This window comes from Diabrotica virgifera, chromosome 1 (genome assembly GCF_917563875.1).
Source record: "Diabrotica virgifera virgifera chromosome 1, PGI_DIABVI_V3a".
Classification (NCBI taxonomy): Eukaryota; Metazoa; Arthropoda; class Insecta; order Coleoptera; family Chrysomelidae; genus Diabrotica; species Diabrotica virgifera.
Genome location: NC_065443.1, coordinates 252,777,757 through 252,795,070, shown reverse-complemented (window position 1 = coordinate 252,795,070; position 17,314 = coordinate 252,777,757). Strand labels below are relative to the sequence as shown.

General features: G+C 32.2%; 2 protein-coding genes across 2 annotated transcripts in view; one reads left to right on the top strand and one right to left on the bottom strand.

Moving 5' to 3' along the window:
* LOC126893317 (sodium-dependent serotonin transporter) overlaps window positions 1-15,473 on the bottom strand; it is a 170,028-nt gene extending 154,555 nt beyond the window's left edge. Inside the window, exon 1 of the mRNA XM_050663362.1 lies at window positions 15,122-15,473. Within this exon, the coding sequence (XP_050519319.1) occupies window positions 15,122-15,434 (313 nt within the window). The 5' untranslated portion in view covers window positions 15,435-15,473. The remainder of the gene's footprint in view (window positions 1-15,121) is intronic.
* On the top strand, window positions 13,176-14,464 carry LOC126883360 (probable serine/threonine-protein kinase kinX). The gene has a single exon (XM_050648830.1). It carries the CDS (start codon window positions 13,250-13,252, stop codon window positions 14,447-14,449), a length of 1,200 nt encoding a protein of 399 aa, XP_050504787.1. The 5' UTR covers window positions 13,176-13,249; the 3' UTR covers window positions 14,450-14,464.
* Window positions 15,474-17,314: the final 1,841 nt, after the last annotated feature.

Below are 17,314 nucleotides of genomic sequence, written 5' to 3'. Positions count from 1 at the left end.
ATTTATAAATAAATTTTCATATTATTACCAAGTCTCTAAAATCGTACCTACTTAACAGTACACAAATTTGTGGTGGATTTGACAAAATATTCAAAATATCTCAAAAAAAACTAACTTTTCGAAAAAGTACTGAGAAGCAAAAAGTTTTAAAAACATTGTGTTTAACTGACTGTGCCACAATGATAATTTAATTGGAACGTACACAAAAGTTTGGGGGGTTTAAGGGAACAAAACCCCCATAAAATTTTTATGGGGTACACAAATTTCACTATAATTTTTTTTTCTATTATGATGTTTCAGACATATAAGATGTTTCTATCATAAGAATGTCACATGTCCGTTTTCAATAAGAAACCTTAAACAGTGTTCGATCTATTGAAAAAAATCGATTTTTATTTTGTAACTTCAAAGGGCTGTAACTTTTTTTAGGTGCACATTTGTACTAAGGTAAGTTAGGTTCAATCGAATTATTTTTGGTCCCAGGATATGTGATTTAATTTATGACCTGTATTTTTGTTACACCCTGTATAATTGAAACATAAGCTGTTTTTTAATTTTTCATTTTAGTCATATTTTGAGTATGTCCACGTTGGAATTAAGTATGTACACGTGTATGTACACGTGTGGAGTACACACTAATTGGTTGGAATTTGGAATTTTTTCCTGGACGAATAGACGGAATGTGACTGTATATTGTAGAGTCCCTGTCGTTTTCTTTATTCGTCGTCTCCTTGCCTTATAAATTATTGTAAAAGGCAGAGATTAAGGATGTTACCAAAAAGTGGTTTCACGAGAAGTTTCAGATTTATTGTTTAGATCTGGCACTTCTCATTTCTCTTCCCTCACTAATTAATCTATTCCCAACGAAGACAAATCCAAAGGCACAAAAATTATAATAAATAAATATAATAAATAAATATTAAAAAAAAGACTAAGTTTTCACTCTAATGGCATATAAAACAACATAATGCTATTCTACATCCCACCAGAATGAAAACAATGGGAACCTTCCCTGGTTACACCTCCGAGGCTTCTACAATTTGCAAACCATACGGATGCTGAGACTAAGGAAGATGAGGGAATTCTACAATTTACAATTCACGTCCCAACTGCTCAGCGCGGTAAAGTTCCAACGAGAATGGTTCCCTTCATACTCCACACAGAGTAAATGTAAATTAAAAATGAATAACCATTTTCAATTTCGTTGCAAAACGAAAACACAGCCGAACCATATCCTAGCCCAATCAGAGAGTGCTGCAAGCACCCCTACCGGTTTCTAAACTTATTAGTCTCTCATCAGGAGGCACATATGCTGCTCTCCCTGATCCAACCAAAACAAACCCCAGCGTGCAGTCCCGGATTGCAACGAACGAAATGGCATAGATGCCCTAGCGGCAACTGCTAGCAAAAAGACTAAGTTTTCACTCTAATGGCATATAAAACAATATAATGCTATTCTACATCCCACCAGAATGAAAACAATGGGAACCTTCTCTGGTTACACCTCCGAGGCTTCTACAATTTGCAAGCCATACGGATGCTGAGACTAAGGAAGATGAGGGAATTCTACAATTTACAATTCACGTCCCATCTGCTCAGCGCGGTAAAGTTCCAACGAGAATGGTTCCCTTCATACTTCAATTATGTTGTTTTATATGCCATTAGAGTGAAAACTTAGTCTTTTTGCTAGCAGTTGCCGCTAGCGCATCTATGCCATTTCGTTCGTTGCAATCCGGGACTGCACGCTGGGGTTTGTTTTGGTTGGATCAAGGAGAGCAGCATATGTGCCTCCTGATGAGAGACTAATAAGTTTCTCTGATTGGGCTAGAATATAGTTCGGCTGTGTTTTCGTTTTGCAACGAAATTGAAAATGGTTATTCATTTTTAAATAAATATTACTTACTAGAAACACCAATATATTTTTCACACTTTATTTGCATTGATACATACGTAACTTGAAATATTTAGCAACTAACTTCACACTGTCGGTATGCGCGTGCTTCACAGTGTCGCTTTTATTATAAAAATTCACTCTCAATATTTTTCCCAATCGCGCTACGCGTAAGATTTTTTGGTTAAAATCGAACTACATATCTATCAATTTCCGAGGTTATTTTGAGGTTAAATATTTCCAAACCCGAGAAGGGGTGGTACTCACCCAAAGGGCAAAAGCATACATCGACACAATATCACTTTTTTCTTTAACATGTTGGCTATGTGTGTGCCAAATTTCATGTCATTCCAAGCTTTTCTTTAAAATCTTGAACAAAAATCGTGACTTAACGGATTAGGGGAGAGTCGGCCAATGGTGCGCGTTGGGTAATTGTGCGCATAAATGTTTCTAATCTCCTATTTAATAAAATTGCAAAAACTACATTGTCGGGCCATCCAGTAGCAACTGCCATATCTATCCGACACAAACGAACGTCGGGAGTTACTTTACCGGTTGACAGTTATCGTTTTCATGTTTTTGCGTGGTTTGACAAGAGTCAAAAGGTACAAAAATTAAAATTATTAAACACAACACCTCCGAAGTTATTTGAGAAAGTGAACTGTGCAATGATGGTGAGTTGGACGATCTCGTGTCAGATCAAAATGACTTCTGTGTATTGTGGTAGCAAAACAGACGAGGTATGGTGCAAGTGTACGATATATATTGTCAATGGTCTCATGCCATGTGTATACGACGGGATAGTTCAGAAGGATATATTTATGACTTCTGCAGTATTTTGATTTTTTAAATATCTGTAACTTGGTTTCTTCTCATTTTCAACATTTAATTTAAGCGAAAAACAATGCTTACTTGTCAAATAAACATTTTTTTTTGTTTTATGACTATAGTAAAATGTATTTTGAATTAAATAAATTACATACATTCTTCTTTTTGGTCAATTAATTTATTTAAAAAAAAACTTTTTGACACTGTATAAAAACAATTATGTTAATCTTTATATTACTGCATACAGAATTAAATATCTTTCCAAATGAGCTATCGCACGACCCCTAGTCTCATCTAAAAAAATCATCGATTACGTCATCACGTCCATATGGATGAATTTAAAAATAAAAATCGACCTGTTTCGGGATTTTTCCCCAAAGTCGCCGGGTTCCGAAATATCAAATTTATTCCAGACATTTGCACCATACTGTATAATATACCCTATTAAATCATAGAAGTATATTTATTTCGGTTGTTGAGTCTTCCATAACTTAATTCCTAATATCCATTTCAGAATCAATCACACATATATCTCTCAAACGCGTATAAATATAAATTCGTTCAATCTCTAACTCTGTTAGACTGAATAACAGAGATCACAGAATATGGAACAGCCTTAATTCGCTTTTAAAGTTTGTATAAATTGTGTACCAAAAGGGAGTCATTAGCTTTCCATTCAACTCCCTGTATCTTCATCTTATTGAGTTACGTTTCCGGCGTGTATCCTTTATTATATAAACGGCAAATTTCGTCCGTGTCTTTTGTTTAACGTAATCAACTTAAAGAATATCATCTGGTTTTCTTTCTTCTTCTCGAATAAGGTTTTGGGGCTTAATGAGAATCTCTCTGGATTTATTTTTGAAGTTAAAAGGAGACACTGACGCTAAAAATATCATTAGACGTATCTACCATCTAGAAAAAAAAAATACACGTCACATAGATTGTATATTATATATGTATATATACATAGAAAAGAAAAATCATTGGCAAATAACTCGCAATGCGAATGTGAATACAAAATTAACAATATAAAAAGATGGAATGCAACTGCAGACACGTGTTTCTGACTCATTAGTCGTCATCAGTACAGTATAGCCAAGTTAGAAGAAGGAGCAGTTTAAGTTGGGAAAAGATCACTACAGGAGCAATGTTACCATTTGTGACAACAATGTCAGAAGACCCTGCCTTTCAGGGCGACGACCAACACAGTCACGGAGGTAAAGCTACCTAAGGAAAGAAAAGCCAAAACCTTATGATATAAAGGATGTTAAGTAAGCGAGTACAACTATAAACATAGAAAAGAAAAATCATTGGCAAATAACTCGCAATGCGAATGTGAAAACAAAATTAACAATATAAAAAGATGGAATGCAACTGAAGACACGTGTTTCTGACTCACCAGTCGTCATCAGTACATTAAACATAAGTTAGAAGAAGGAGCGGTTTAACTTGGGAAAAGATCACTACAGGAGCAATGTTACCATTTGTGACAACAATGACAGAAGACCCTGCCTTTCAGGGCGACGACCAACACAGTCACGGAGGTAAAGCTACCCGAGGAATGAAAAGCCAAAACCTTATGACATAAAGGATGTAAAGTAAGCGAGTACAACTATAAACATAGAAAAGAAAAATTCGAATTCACATTCGCACTGCGAGTTATTTGCCAATGATTTTTCTTTTCTATGTTTATATTTGTACTCGCTTACTTAACATCCTTTATGTCATAAGGTTTTGGCTTTTCTTTCCTCAGGTACCTTTACCTCCGTGACTGTGTTGGTCGTCGCCCTGAAAGGCAAGGTCTTATGACATTGTTGTTTCTCCCATTTTTAAATGTTCTAAAGGTCACAGTTACTTCACTTTACATATTATAACCTATAAAAAAAACATTGATTTCATCTATTTTGAAGTCTATAAAATAGGGAAAATCCCCAAAAAACCCCTAAAAATAGTTCTTCGGATTTTTGAAGGTGGCGAACCTTAAGAAAAATCTGAAAAAAATTAGACCTGCCGTCCTCATCAAAAAAAAGTTATACGCTTTTTTCCAAAAAAAAAAAAATTATTTTTGAGGTTATGTACACTACCGGTCTAAAAAATAGACATGTTTTGTAAAAGCCTCAACAAAATTTAAAATTGATTGCATTCTACCTAAAAAAAAAAAACAAAACGAAAAATGAAGTTTTTGGTGGTGAGGGAAGGGGAATGGTTAAAATTACGGTGAATCTTATTTTTTAATCACATAAAACTTAAAGAAATAAAAAAATGAATTCTGGTAGTGAGGGAGGGTACATTTTAATTCATGTATCCCGTCCATAATAGTAGGGAAGGCAAGTATGCTAAATTTGCAGTTACTCGAGCGTTATGGCGACTTATTGGGTTGTAAATATGTATTAGGTTCTAAAACCAACAAAAGTTAAGTTAAGTTTTCCATTTTAGTGGGTACTTTCCATTTTTTAATTTAATTTTCTATTTCCAACAATCGTTTTTTCCGATTATAACGCCATCTATCCATAATTAAAAAAACCGCATATAAGTTACTTATTTTTACGTAAGGAATCCAAATCTTCGATAAAAAATGGGAGCTCTTATTTAAGATTTTAAAGTAACCCCCTATCCCACCACCGTGGGTGGTCGTTTTTGATGTCATTCGATAGATTTTTAAAAAATATTGAACACGTATTTTTCAGTTTTTTGATCTGATGTTCATTTCGCGAAATATCGCCGTGTTCTTATACTCTGGGCTAATTAGCAAAATACAAGGAAAAGTTATTTACTTGCAATTTTATTGCTGGAATCGAATCTAATTATTGTATGTATTAATAATATAGATATGCAAAGTCCGCAGATAGTGTGCTACTTTTTTTATAAACAAAATGGCTCCCGAAAATCGTGTTTTTTTCAATTTTTGCTCTATGACTCCAAAGATTTTAACTTTAGACCAAAAATACCCAAATAAAAATTCACCGCAATTATATTCTGCATGGAGACGTGTTTTTTTCGATTTACTTCGACGAAAACTTTCCCCGGAAAAAGCGGGTTTTTCCAACAAAATCTTTCAATTTTCAACTAAACTTTTAGATAAGTAGTTGTTAATAAATAATTAAATAACTTGGTAACATAAAAGCCCTTTCCGTATGTATTATAATTCCAGAAGTCTATGGAAATTGAATGAACAGTTTAGCAACAATTAAATGTTAATTAAAAATTTACGGTCGCTATAATAACGACAATAATTATGATGCATAAGAATAACTATGATTTTTTCATAAAAAGGCACTATACCTATCTAATGTACTTTACAGAATTGAAATTGGACTATTTAAGCGGCCTCAGGAATATTTTAAAATTATAAACAATTTTTTGGTTTATAAACAAATAGAATACCTCGGGAAATATTAAACTAAATTAAATTGTGGAAACGGTGTTCGAAAGTCAGCGGCAGGACGCTTTTTTTAAAAGAAAAAACGTTTAATCATGACGAGTGGTTCCTGAGATACAACCGGTCAAAGTTGACCGGAATTTACGGCAAAGATATAAACAATAGTATCATAATTTTCAAACCATCACCTTTTTATTTTTGTCCTCTTTCTCCACACCAATTTTCATATCTTTAAAATCCTCATAACATATATTATTATAATAAAAACTATCGATAATACGTGTGAAAATTGCCAAAAATAGCAAAATTCCAATCAAAAATTAGGTTGGAGAAAATGTAACCCTCAAAGTTCAAAATCGGTATACGTTAACAAAATGCATTTTCTCGGCTTCCCATGGCGCAATTTCCTTCATTCTTTTTTTGTTCCCTAATAACTCGAGCCATCGAACTAACTCATTATTAAATGTCAAACTTGCTTTTGTTTTGTTATAATAGATGAATTTATTTATAAGAACAGAAAATTACATATTTTTTCCAGTTGTAGGCTTTTTTTTAGATAAACTTACTACAAGTGTACCTTTTAAAGTTAAAAACATAAATATTCTCATTTGAAAGCTGTATAATTATTTAAACAATTTTTATTTAAACAAATTAAAATATTGTGTTATAATAAATAAATTAATTTATTATAACAAAACAAAAGCAAGTTTGACATTTATTAATGCGTTAGTTCGATGGTTCTACTCGAGTTACTTGGGAACAAAAAAAGAATGAAGGAAATTGCTCCATGGGAAGCCGAGAAAATGCATTTTTTTAACGTATACCGATTTTGAACTTTGAGGGTTACATTTTCTCCAACCTAATTTTTTATTGGAATTTTGCTATTTTTGGCAATTTTCACACGTATTATCGATAGTTTTTATTATAATAATATATGTTATGAGGATTTTGAAGATATGAGAATTGGTGTGGAGAAAGAGGACAAAAATAAAAAGGTGATGGTTTGAAAATTATGATCCTATTGTTTATATCTTTGCCGTAAATTTCGGTCAACTTTGACCGGTTGTATCTCAGGAACCACTCGTCATGATTAAACGTTTTTTCTTTTAAAAAAAGCGTCCTGCCGCTGTCTTTCGAATACCGTTTTCACAATTTAATTTAGTTTAATATTTCCCGAGATATTCTATTTGTTTATAAGCCAAAAAATTGTTTATAATTTTAAAATATTCCTGAGGCAGCTTAAATAGTCCAATTTCAATTCTGTAAAGTAAATTAGATAAGTATAGTGTCTTTTTATGAAAAAATCATAGTTATTCTTATACATCATAATTATTGTCGTTATTATAGCGACCGTAAATTATTAATTAACATTTCAATTTTTGTTAAACTGTTCATTCAATTTCCATCGGCTTCTGGAATTATACTCTATACGGAAGGGGCTTTTACATTACCAAGTTATTTAATTATTGATTAACAACTACTTATATAAAAGTTTAGTTGAAAATTAAAGATTTTGTTGGAAAAACCCGTTTTTTCCGGGGAAAGTTTTCGTCGAAGTAAATCGGAAAAAACACGTCTCTATGAAGAATTTAATTGCGGTGAATTTTTATTTGGGTGTTTTTGATCTAAAGTTAAAATCTTTGGAGTTATAGAGCAAAAATTGAAAAAAACACGATTTTCGGACGCCATTTTGTTTATAAAAAAAGTAGCACACTATCTGCGGACTTTGCATATCTGTATTATTAATATATATATAATCATAAGATTCGATTCTCCGATATTTCTCGAAAAATGGCCTATTCTCCGATAATCAGACCAGACTATTATTTAAAATTTTAAACTTACCCCCACCACTCTCCGTGTGGGGTCGTGTTTGGTAGATACAATGAACTGTCAATACGGATTGACAGTTCATTGGTTTGGTATCATTCGATAGATTTTTGAAAAATATTGAACAAGTATTTTCACTTTTTCGATCTGACGTACATTTCGCGAAATATTGGCTTTTTCTGTGAAACTTTGTGACTCACCCATTTCCTTACCCGCTCAAATCGTCAGATTATTGAAATATACACTGTTCTGATAAAAATCCCCGCTTGCGCTCCCCTACCATAAGTAGAAGGTTTGATGCGCTACTGTCGACGTTATAGACCATAGAAAAAAGTGTTGTGTGATTTGGTAGAATGCGATCTTACTCTTTAAAAAACATGTCACGTATTTCAGCGCCATCTCAGCAGCTGGTTAAATGGAAGGATACTACAAATCTGGCCTCCACATAAGTGGTCTGTAGCTTCGACATGATAGGTGTGAAATTTTAAACGTTCTTGTTGTTGATTGGATAGGAAGGGTGCCATAATCTAGCCTCCATGTCACGTACATAGCCTCCATACGGTACTTCCAATTTTTAATATTTTATTAAAGTGGAAAATAAAGGTAAAACACAAACAACTTTTGTTTCTTACTTATTTATTTATAAAATAATGTGACATTTTACATAGAAATACGAGTATTTAATTTGGATTAAATAAATGTTTACTTGTTGAACTTTTCCACCGTCTGCACACAACAGCTGAACGGAGCCATTAGACCTAACAACAAAATGCGAAATAAAGTGTGTATTTTAAAACTGTTGGATAAACAGTACCTACAATCAGAAAATCTCTACCTTACAATCAGAAAAACTTACCTTTAAAAAGGTACTCGATTACAAAATATCAAAAAACACGACTGAATATCAGCTTTTTATGGTGACACAAACACATCACATAACCGACCGACCATATAAAATAACTGAACGACAACGAACGAACGAACAGGAACACTGAACACAAATTCACAGATAGCGCAGGATTTGTCAAAAGTCATGTTCCACCAATCACAATGCCGACATCAGCGCCTCTGACAAAATGGAAGGAAAATAAATACGATTACATGTTTTTTATTAGAGTGCGCGGGGCATGTTATAGACTCTTATCGTGACTAAAATCATTAGCAAATTTCACTTATTGGGACCGTGCAAGTTCGGCAAAGCGACCCCTATTTGTACTCTCTATACTAAAATACGCACTTTTAATTATATTGGCCAATTATATTAGTCCTGGTTACTGGATAATTGTCAAGGCCGTAGTCCAAAAAAATAATAAGAAGAAAAAATAAGATTCAGGTTATGTTATGAAAACGTCAACAATTGTATGTAGTAAATAAAATTAATTATTAAAATGCAGTACTGCAAGCAAAATAAAATTAATTAAATTTACCTTTATATAATAATTGCATATCATATCAATATTGTGGAGCAATATATAATTTTTGTGCTTCATTGACAGAAGGTATGAAATATACGTCAATTTGACAATTTCAATTGACAATATGAATTATTTAAGATAGTTGCAATATTTCTTCGCGACTCGCGCAGGGTCGTTTCTCGTTTCCCCTTCCAAGTACTTGCACACCGCGAATAGGGAACTTGCATAAATTTTTAAATTCGAAAAAAATGTTATAAATCACAACAGAACAGAATTTAAAGCATGTATCAAAGATAAAAAAAGTTTTGTTTGTCTTTCGTTTGGCCCCTAAAGACGATTAAAAATTCAAATTAAAACAGGTGGTCCAAAACGCATAGTGACGTCATATAGTTGTGCATGTCAGGTGCATGTACATTCTGCACCAACAAAGTAAACAAAATTGTATATAATTTTAAATTAGACACTATAAACGTCAGTAGAAAATACAGTTATGTAACGTCACAAGCGTTTTTGATCGTTTGAACTATTTTACATTGGCTAAGGGTTCTTCTAAACCAAGGCCAGAAAACAGAAAAAAATATATAGATTTTAAATTATCTTCTAGTTATTATGAGGTTTTACCGCGTGAAAGTTTGGAAATATTATTTTTAAAGGAAACTGAATAATATTACGTAATAAAAAAAATGTGTAAGTTCCCTCATAGGTTTGGCATTCGTTTTGACACTGACACTAAGTTTTATAAAAATATATTTGATAATTTCTATTTCTGATATATTTGAGTGTTTTTAAGATATATTTTTTAAAATGACCGAAGAGGGTTTTTGTAAAGGGCAGTCTGATAACTTACCTATAGTTGATATGTGTATGGTGGCTACATATTTTCAAAAGAGTGAAAATTTTTCCGTCGGAGAAGTTCGGGGAGTTAAAGCAGATAAGTAAGTACATATATTATGTATATTATACTCCCATTATACCTACTAATTTTATACTGTGATTTTATTCTGATTATTATTCTCATAAGTATTTAACGATAAAACTTAGTAGGTACACACTTCCTATTAAGTATAGTGATCAAAAAATGTCATTACAATATAAATATTTTCCCATATTTCGCGACGATGCTGTGGCCAAATACCCAAGTAGGTGGAGGCCAATAAACTAAAGAAGAAGAAGAAGAATATACTTACATATAACCCTCCCACATCACTGATATAACTATATAAAAAACTAATGTAAAACTATGTGACGTCACGGGCCGTCTGAACTACTTTAAAATAAAGAAGACTTTAAATTTGTATTTCTAAGTTATTATGAGTTTTTGAAGCGGGAAATTTTGAAAATCTCATTTTTATACAAAACTGAACATTATTATGTAATAAAAAAAAATGTGCAAGTTACCCATACCGGAAGTCTATAAAGTTATTTTTTTTCAGTGTAGAAAATTTTAAAAATCAAATTATTCTACTTATACATAAATATATAGCCTCCACATGTTTGGAAAGGCATTTTGTTTGGAGCAGCTTCTGCGATTAGTGGAATCAAACTTGTAAAATTAGATTATTAGATTATTAGTAGAGATGTTAATAATTTGTATACCAATAATAAAATTAGTTAGTCCCAGTTTCCTGGCGCGGTAGGCGCTAGTTAATGTATTTTTCAAGATTAACTGCTGCTAGGTTCATATTGTGCAATATTTCCAATTCATTCTTGATTATTGTTAACATAATGCTTGCTTTTCATTGCTCTGATAACGTAACTTTTTCCACATAGAGTTAACATTTCCAATTTACCAAGGGGATTTAATCATGCTGACGATACTTTTTTATCGATTAAAGTAAGTTAATAAATGCAACTGTCTTTCAAACGGACATCACCGAGTTTTAATTTATTTAGTGTACACAGTCTATTTATTTCTTCCATTTATAGTCCAAGTAATGAAGCTTAAAATAGGACAAAACCTCGCAATTTTTACAGAATGGATAGATTTGCTTGAAAATTTGACAGTAAGTAGTGGATAGTCCAAGGATCAAAATCTATATGATGCCGAAAGGCGCTTTTACCATGGGGGTGGTTGCCACCCTATGTCGTGGGTGAAAATTTTTGATTATATTTTGACCGCAAAAGTTGGTAAAAACATTCATTCTAAGCAAAAAATGTTGTATACGTATTTTTGATAAAATTAATAGTTTTCGATTTATTCGCTATCGAAAGTGTTAGTTTTATATTAAAAGAATTAATGTTTTTAATCAGTTTTCTGCAAATAACTCAAAAAGTTTTCGTTTTATCAAAACAACTTTGCTTAACAAAAATATACCTTATGAAAAAATAAACAAAACCGTTTTTTTAAATTTTCTTTAAGATCAATAGTAATCGAGCTATACTTTATTATATGTTAGCTCTTCTTCGTCAAATGCTAAATATTGTAGTTTCAAAGTCAAAAGACGGGAAAACGATGCATTTTTCGAGGATAACTTGTTTAAACTAATTTGAAGTATTTAAAAATATCTATCTCCAGAAATAAAACAAAGTCGTTAGCTCAAAAAGTAAGTGGCTTATAATGAAAAGAATGTCAGACCCTATATTTTTCAGCGAAAAAGTGATTGAAAGCAAACCCCTAATCACCACCCTGGATAAAATTATTCATTGACCTTATTTCGTCTTCTTTACTTATGTATTATTAATAGGTTTTAGAAGTTTAACTGGTTTAGAATGATTAGTTTTTAAAAAAATGGAGCCAAAAGCAAATATCGAATTTTTGAAGTGTGGTAAAAAATTTCTTTTTCTTCAGAATAGAAAGATTATCATCATAGATACGAAAAAATATTTAAATATGAAATTGTAGCTTATTTACTTCCCAAGAACGAACTTGGTTTGCAAAAATATTTTCTACGGTAAAAATTGAGTGAGCTATTGACAATTAAATCTTGTAATAACATGCAAAAATCACCTTTACCAACCATTTCAAAGTCACCGCTTTTTGCGACTGAGGATTTTAAAAGAATTTAATATTAATAGTCTTATAGATCTTGTAAAAACCTACAAAACTATTTTTTACCAAACTTTCTAAGATAAAAATTAAAAAGGTTACGGTTAAAAAATCAATATATTTTTTTGAAAAAAAAAAAAAGAAATCCAATTGGAAGCATAATAATGTAAGTTAGCCTTGCTTTTAGTCATTGGCCTTATTCATTCTTCTTTATTTATGTATTATTAATATATTCTAGAAGTTTGACTGGCTTAGAATGATTAGTTTTAAAAAAACTGGAGTTAAAAGCGAATAACGACTTTTTGTAGTTTGGCAAAAAATGCCATTTTCTTCAGAATAGAAAGATTAGCATCAGATATACGAAAAAATGTTTTTATATGAAATTGTAGGTTATTTAATTCCCAAGAACTTGGTTTGAAAAAATTTTTTCTACGGCAAAAATTGAGTGAATGGTAAATGAGTATAATATCAAAAAACGTTGATTTTTTCTGTATAAAACTAACACTTTCGATAGCGAATAAATCGAAAAGTATTAATTTTATCAAAAAAATGTATAGAACATTTTTTGCTTATAATGAATATTTTTATCAACTTTTGCAGTCAAAATATAATAAAAAATTTCCACCCCTAAGATGGGGTGGCAACCGCCCCCATGGTAAAAACGCCTTTCGGCATCATATAGATTTTGATCCTTGAACTATCCACTACTTATTTTCAAATTTTCAAGCAAATCGATCCATTCTGTAAAAATTGCGAGGTGAAATGCTTCGGTTCCTGGACTATTAGATGACATTACATCGTTGTGCTGATCAAAAATCTACTTCTGACACTAATGTGACACTTGCACATAATATACTGTCAGGTACTTTCCTCAAAAAATAAAATAAAAACAATAAAGAATATTTGAAGATTTACATAAAATGTTCTTTAAATGGTTTACTAATTTTGATTCAGCAAAACAACACGAAAATAATGAAAGTAAATCTACTGGACAAGAAAATTGCATGAAGAATATTGGTTTACAATCAACCAAAGCAGAAGAGACATATAAAGAAACTCATAAGAACAATGAATTGGGACCCATTCACCAAAATTTCAAAAATAAGTTAGACTCTATGATAACTAAGCTATCTTTCCCCTCACTAAAAGCGGAAGATACCAAAATCAATCAAAAATGTAATCGTAATAATATGGCAGCAGCAATAGCTGAAGACAACCTGAAAAAACACGAAAACCATCAGCCCGTAGAAGAGGGCAATAAAAAGTGTAAAAAGAATGGTAACGAACACGTAAACAATCAGCCTGTAGTAAAGGAACAAAAACCAGTCGAAACGTTTAAGGAACAGAAACCAGTCGAAACGATTAAAGAAAATGTTAAAGAGGGTAATCAAAAGTGTAAAAAAAATGCTAAAGAACACGAACACCATCAGCCTGTAGTAGAGGAACAAAAACCAATCGAAACAATTAAGGAAGAAAAACCAGTCGAAAAACCAGTCGAAACGATTAAAGAAAATGTTAAAGAGGGTAGTAAAAAGTGTAAAAAGAATGCTAAAGAACACGAAAACCATCAGCCTGTAGTAGAGGAACAAAAACCAGCCGAAACAATAAAGGAAGAAAAACCAGTTGAAATAATAAAAGAAAATGTAAAAGAAGGTAATAAAAAGTGTAAAAAGAATGCTAAAGAACACGTAAACGATCAGCCTGTAGTAGAGGAAGAAAAACCGGTCGAAACAATTAAAGAAAATGTTGAAGTTTTTGTTGAAGAAGGCAATAAAAAATGTAACAAAAAGAAGGAATCAGGATTAACAGAAAAAAACTCTGCTGAAACATTTAAGAAAGAAAAAATTGAAGAAGAAAAATTTAAAGAAGATACATTTGAAGAAGAAGCATTTAAAGAAAATAAATTTGAAGAAGAAGAATCTGAAGATCCTCAAGACATGCTAAGAAGAAAATGTCGCGAAACTGATCAATGTCAACGTTTAGTTCAGGTATATGAAACGTGTAATGAAAGGGTTAATGCAAGGCCTCATACTGCAGAAACCTGTGTAGAGGAGTTATTTGATTTATTAAAAGCTGTTGATAAATGTGTTACAAAAGACCTTTTTAATAAATTAAAGTAGAATAATCATTTAACAGTTTATTTGTTTTCTTTTATCGCAATGTTTGATAGTAATGAAATGGTAAAATACTATTCAAATATGAAGTAAAATCAACAAAAAAATAATTGGGTTGTAGAAATAGATTAACATTAAGTCTTAGTACCTACTCCCTCCATAATATTAGTAACTATATAGTATGGCGGTACTGACATATTGATCTTATCGATGAAATGAAAACACGTTCTCAAAAACTAATAATAATACTCTCCCGTTTCATACCGCTAACGCGGCTTTAGGATTATGGCAGGGTAGTCTGCTATATCTAGGGCCTATGGTATACAAGAAAGGTAACAGGCTTCAACCGCCTATTATTATCCCTGGTTTTACCCAAGGTACTCATTTTATTCAGGGTGGATCGACCTGGGGCCTATAGACATTTTTAAAAATGTCTAGCGTTTCTCGCCGGCGGCGCTGGGATTCGAACTCCGGCCTACCTGCATGGAAGTCAGACATCCTATCGTCTGAAGTTACGCCGACCCGTTCTCAAAAACTAAGTAAAAGAAAATAAAAGAGAGACTAAGTTACTATTCTGCCAATACACAATCGTACCTATGTATAAACATGAAGACCAATTATATTTATAAAATTTTGTGTCAACTTTTGGGTCTTAAAAAAGTGATATTATCTACTTACCTCCACCATTCTGGTAACATATATACGGAAACCTCCAGACATTTCCCAGATCCACAGCGAACCCGACCACAGCCAACAAGAACTCAACCTTCTTATTCCACGTCTCTCTTCTTCTTTCCGGCGTCAAGGCCACCACCACTACTCTGGTCACATTCTCTTTGTTCGCCTTCGAGTTTTTATTGTCTTTGCTTTTGCTGGGCGACTTTCTGCCTCCTTCATTGGGAGACTTTTTGGCGCCGTCGTTGGGGGTTTTGGGCGGCTTGTGAGAGTTCTCTGTGCAGTTTTGGCCTTCGTCAGGTTCTGGCGCGGCCATTTCTGGAAGATATGCTTCAGTTGTGATACTCTCGGTGTTGGATTAGCATGCCTATAAAATAAGAAACTTTTATAGCAGGGATAATATTTCATGAGTGTATACTATGAAATTAAAATATGAAATAGGAAATTAGTAAGAATAAACAAAAACAAAATTTGTTTAATTTATTATTGTTTTGTATTTTGAGAACAATTTCGACAGTGGCAATCGAAACGTTAAAATAAACTTATTTTAAAGTAAAATTGTAGTAGTCTAAGAGCTAGTGAACCCTCCGACTAACGGTCGTCCTGTAAGGCTAGAAACTTGTCTAGTGATAATTCATAGCACACCAAGGCTAGAAACCATAACCTGGCAGGCATCAGCCGTGCACGTGTATCTACCAGGTGAATCGAAAAGTGCAAATTTAGGGGGTAAATAAACTTTCACGTGTAAAGTTTAAATTTAAGTATGTGTTTGAGTAAGTCATTTAGAAGAAATGTGTACAATGACAGGCGATTCTGAAGAGCATAAGACCTTGCCAGGCGAGGAGAAAGATTAGGGGTTTTTCCTAAAATTATCTTTTTTGCATCGACCGAAGTTTTTTTAGGTTTTTTGAATCATTCCAAACAGAAAAGGTCTTTGGTGACTTTTCTCTTAGGTTAATAGTTTTTGTTATATAAGCGATTAAAAATTTTGAAAGTTGCGAAATCGGCCATTTTTAACACTAAATCGGACATTTAACTAAAAATGTCAATGTTGCCAAAGTAGGTAGATATTCTTTAAACATTGATTGATGACATCGCGAAGAGTTTTTTGTAATACAATATCGAAAACCCCTTTGTTTTTTAATTGTTAATCAAGCGGGCGCGACACTGTAGTATAAATGAGGATGTTTGAGTTTTCATAAATTCATTATCTCGAGAATGTGCAAATTTGAAGAGAAATCCTCAGACAGGTCGATTTTTATTTTTAAATTAGAACTTTTTGGCATATATATAATACTAGTGACGTCATCATTAACCTCATTAAATGAGAGTAGGGGCTGTGTGATTGCTCATTTGAAAGGATATTTAATTCTCTATTCAGTAATATAAACCTTAACATAATTATTTATACAGAGTGTACAAACCATTTTTTTTTCTTTTTGTCTAAATTAATTTAATAAAAATTTTTTTTGTACACTTTGTATAAAAAATTATGTTAATGTCTATATTACTGAATAGTAAATTAAATAATTTTTCAAATGAGCTATCACACAACCCCTACTCTCATTTAAAAAAATCATAGATTACGTCATCACGCCCAGATGGATGACGTCACTAGTATTATATATATGCCAAAAAGTCCTAATTTAAGAATAAAAATCGACCTGTCTGAGGATTTCTCTTTGAATTTGCCTTTTCTTGAGATAATGAATTTATGCAAACTCAAACGTCCTCACTTATACTACAGTGTCTTGCCCTCTTGATTAGAAATTAAAAAACAAAGGGGTTTTCGATATTGTATTGCAAAAATCTCTTCGGGATTTCATTAATCAATGTTTAAAGAATATCTACCTACCTTGGCAACATTGAAATTTTTAGTAACTTGTCCGATTTAGGGTTAAAAATGGCCGATTTCGCAATTTTCAAAATTTTTAATCGCTTTTATAACAAAAACTATTAACTTAAGAGAAAAATCACCAAAACCTTTTCCGTTTGGAATGATTCAAGAAAACCTAAAAAAACTTTGGTCGATGCAAAAAAAATAATTTTAGGAAAAACCCATAACCTTTCCCCTCGCCTGGCAAGGTCTTGCTCTTAAAAATCGCCTGTCATTTTACACATTTTTTCTAAATGACTTAAGCAGATACTTAAATTTTAACTTTACAGGAGAAAGTTTATTTTACCCCCTAAATTTGC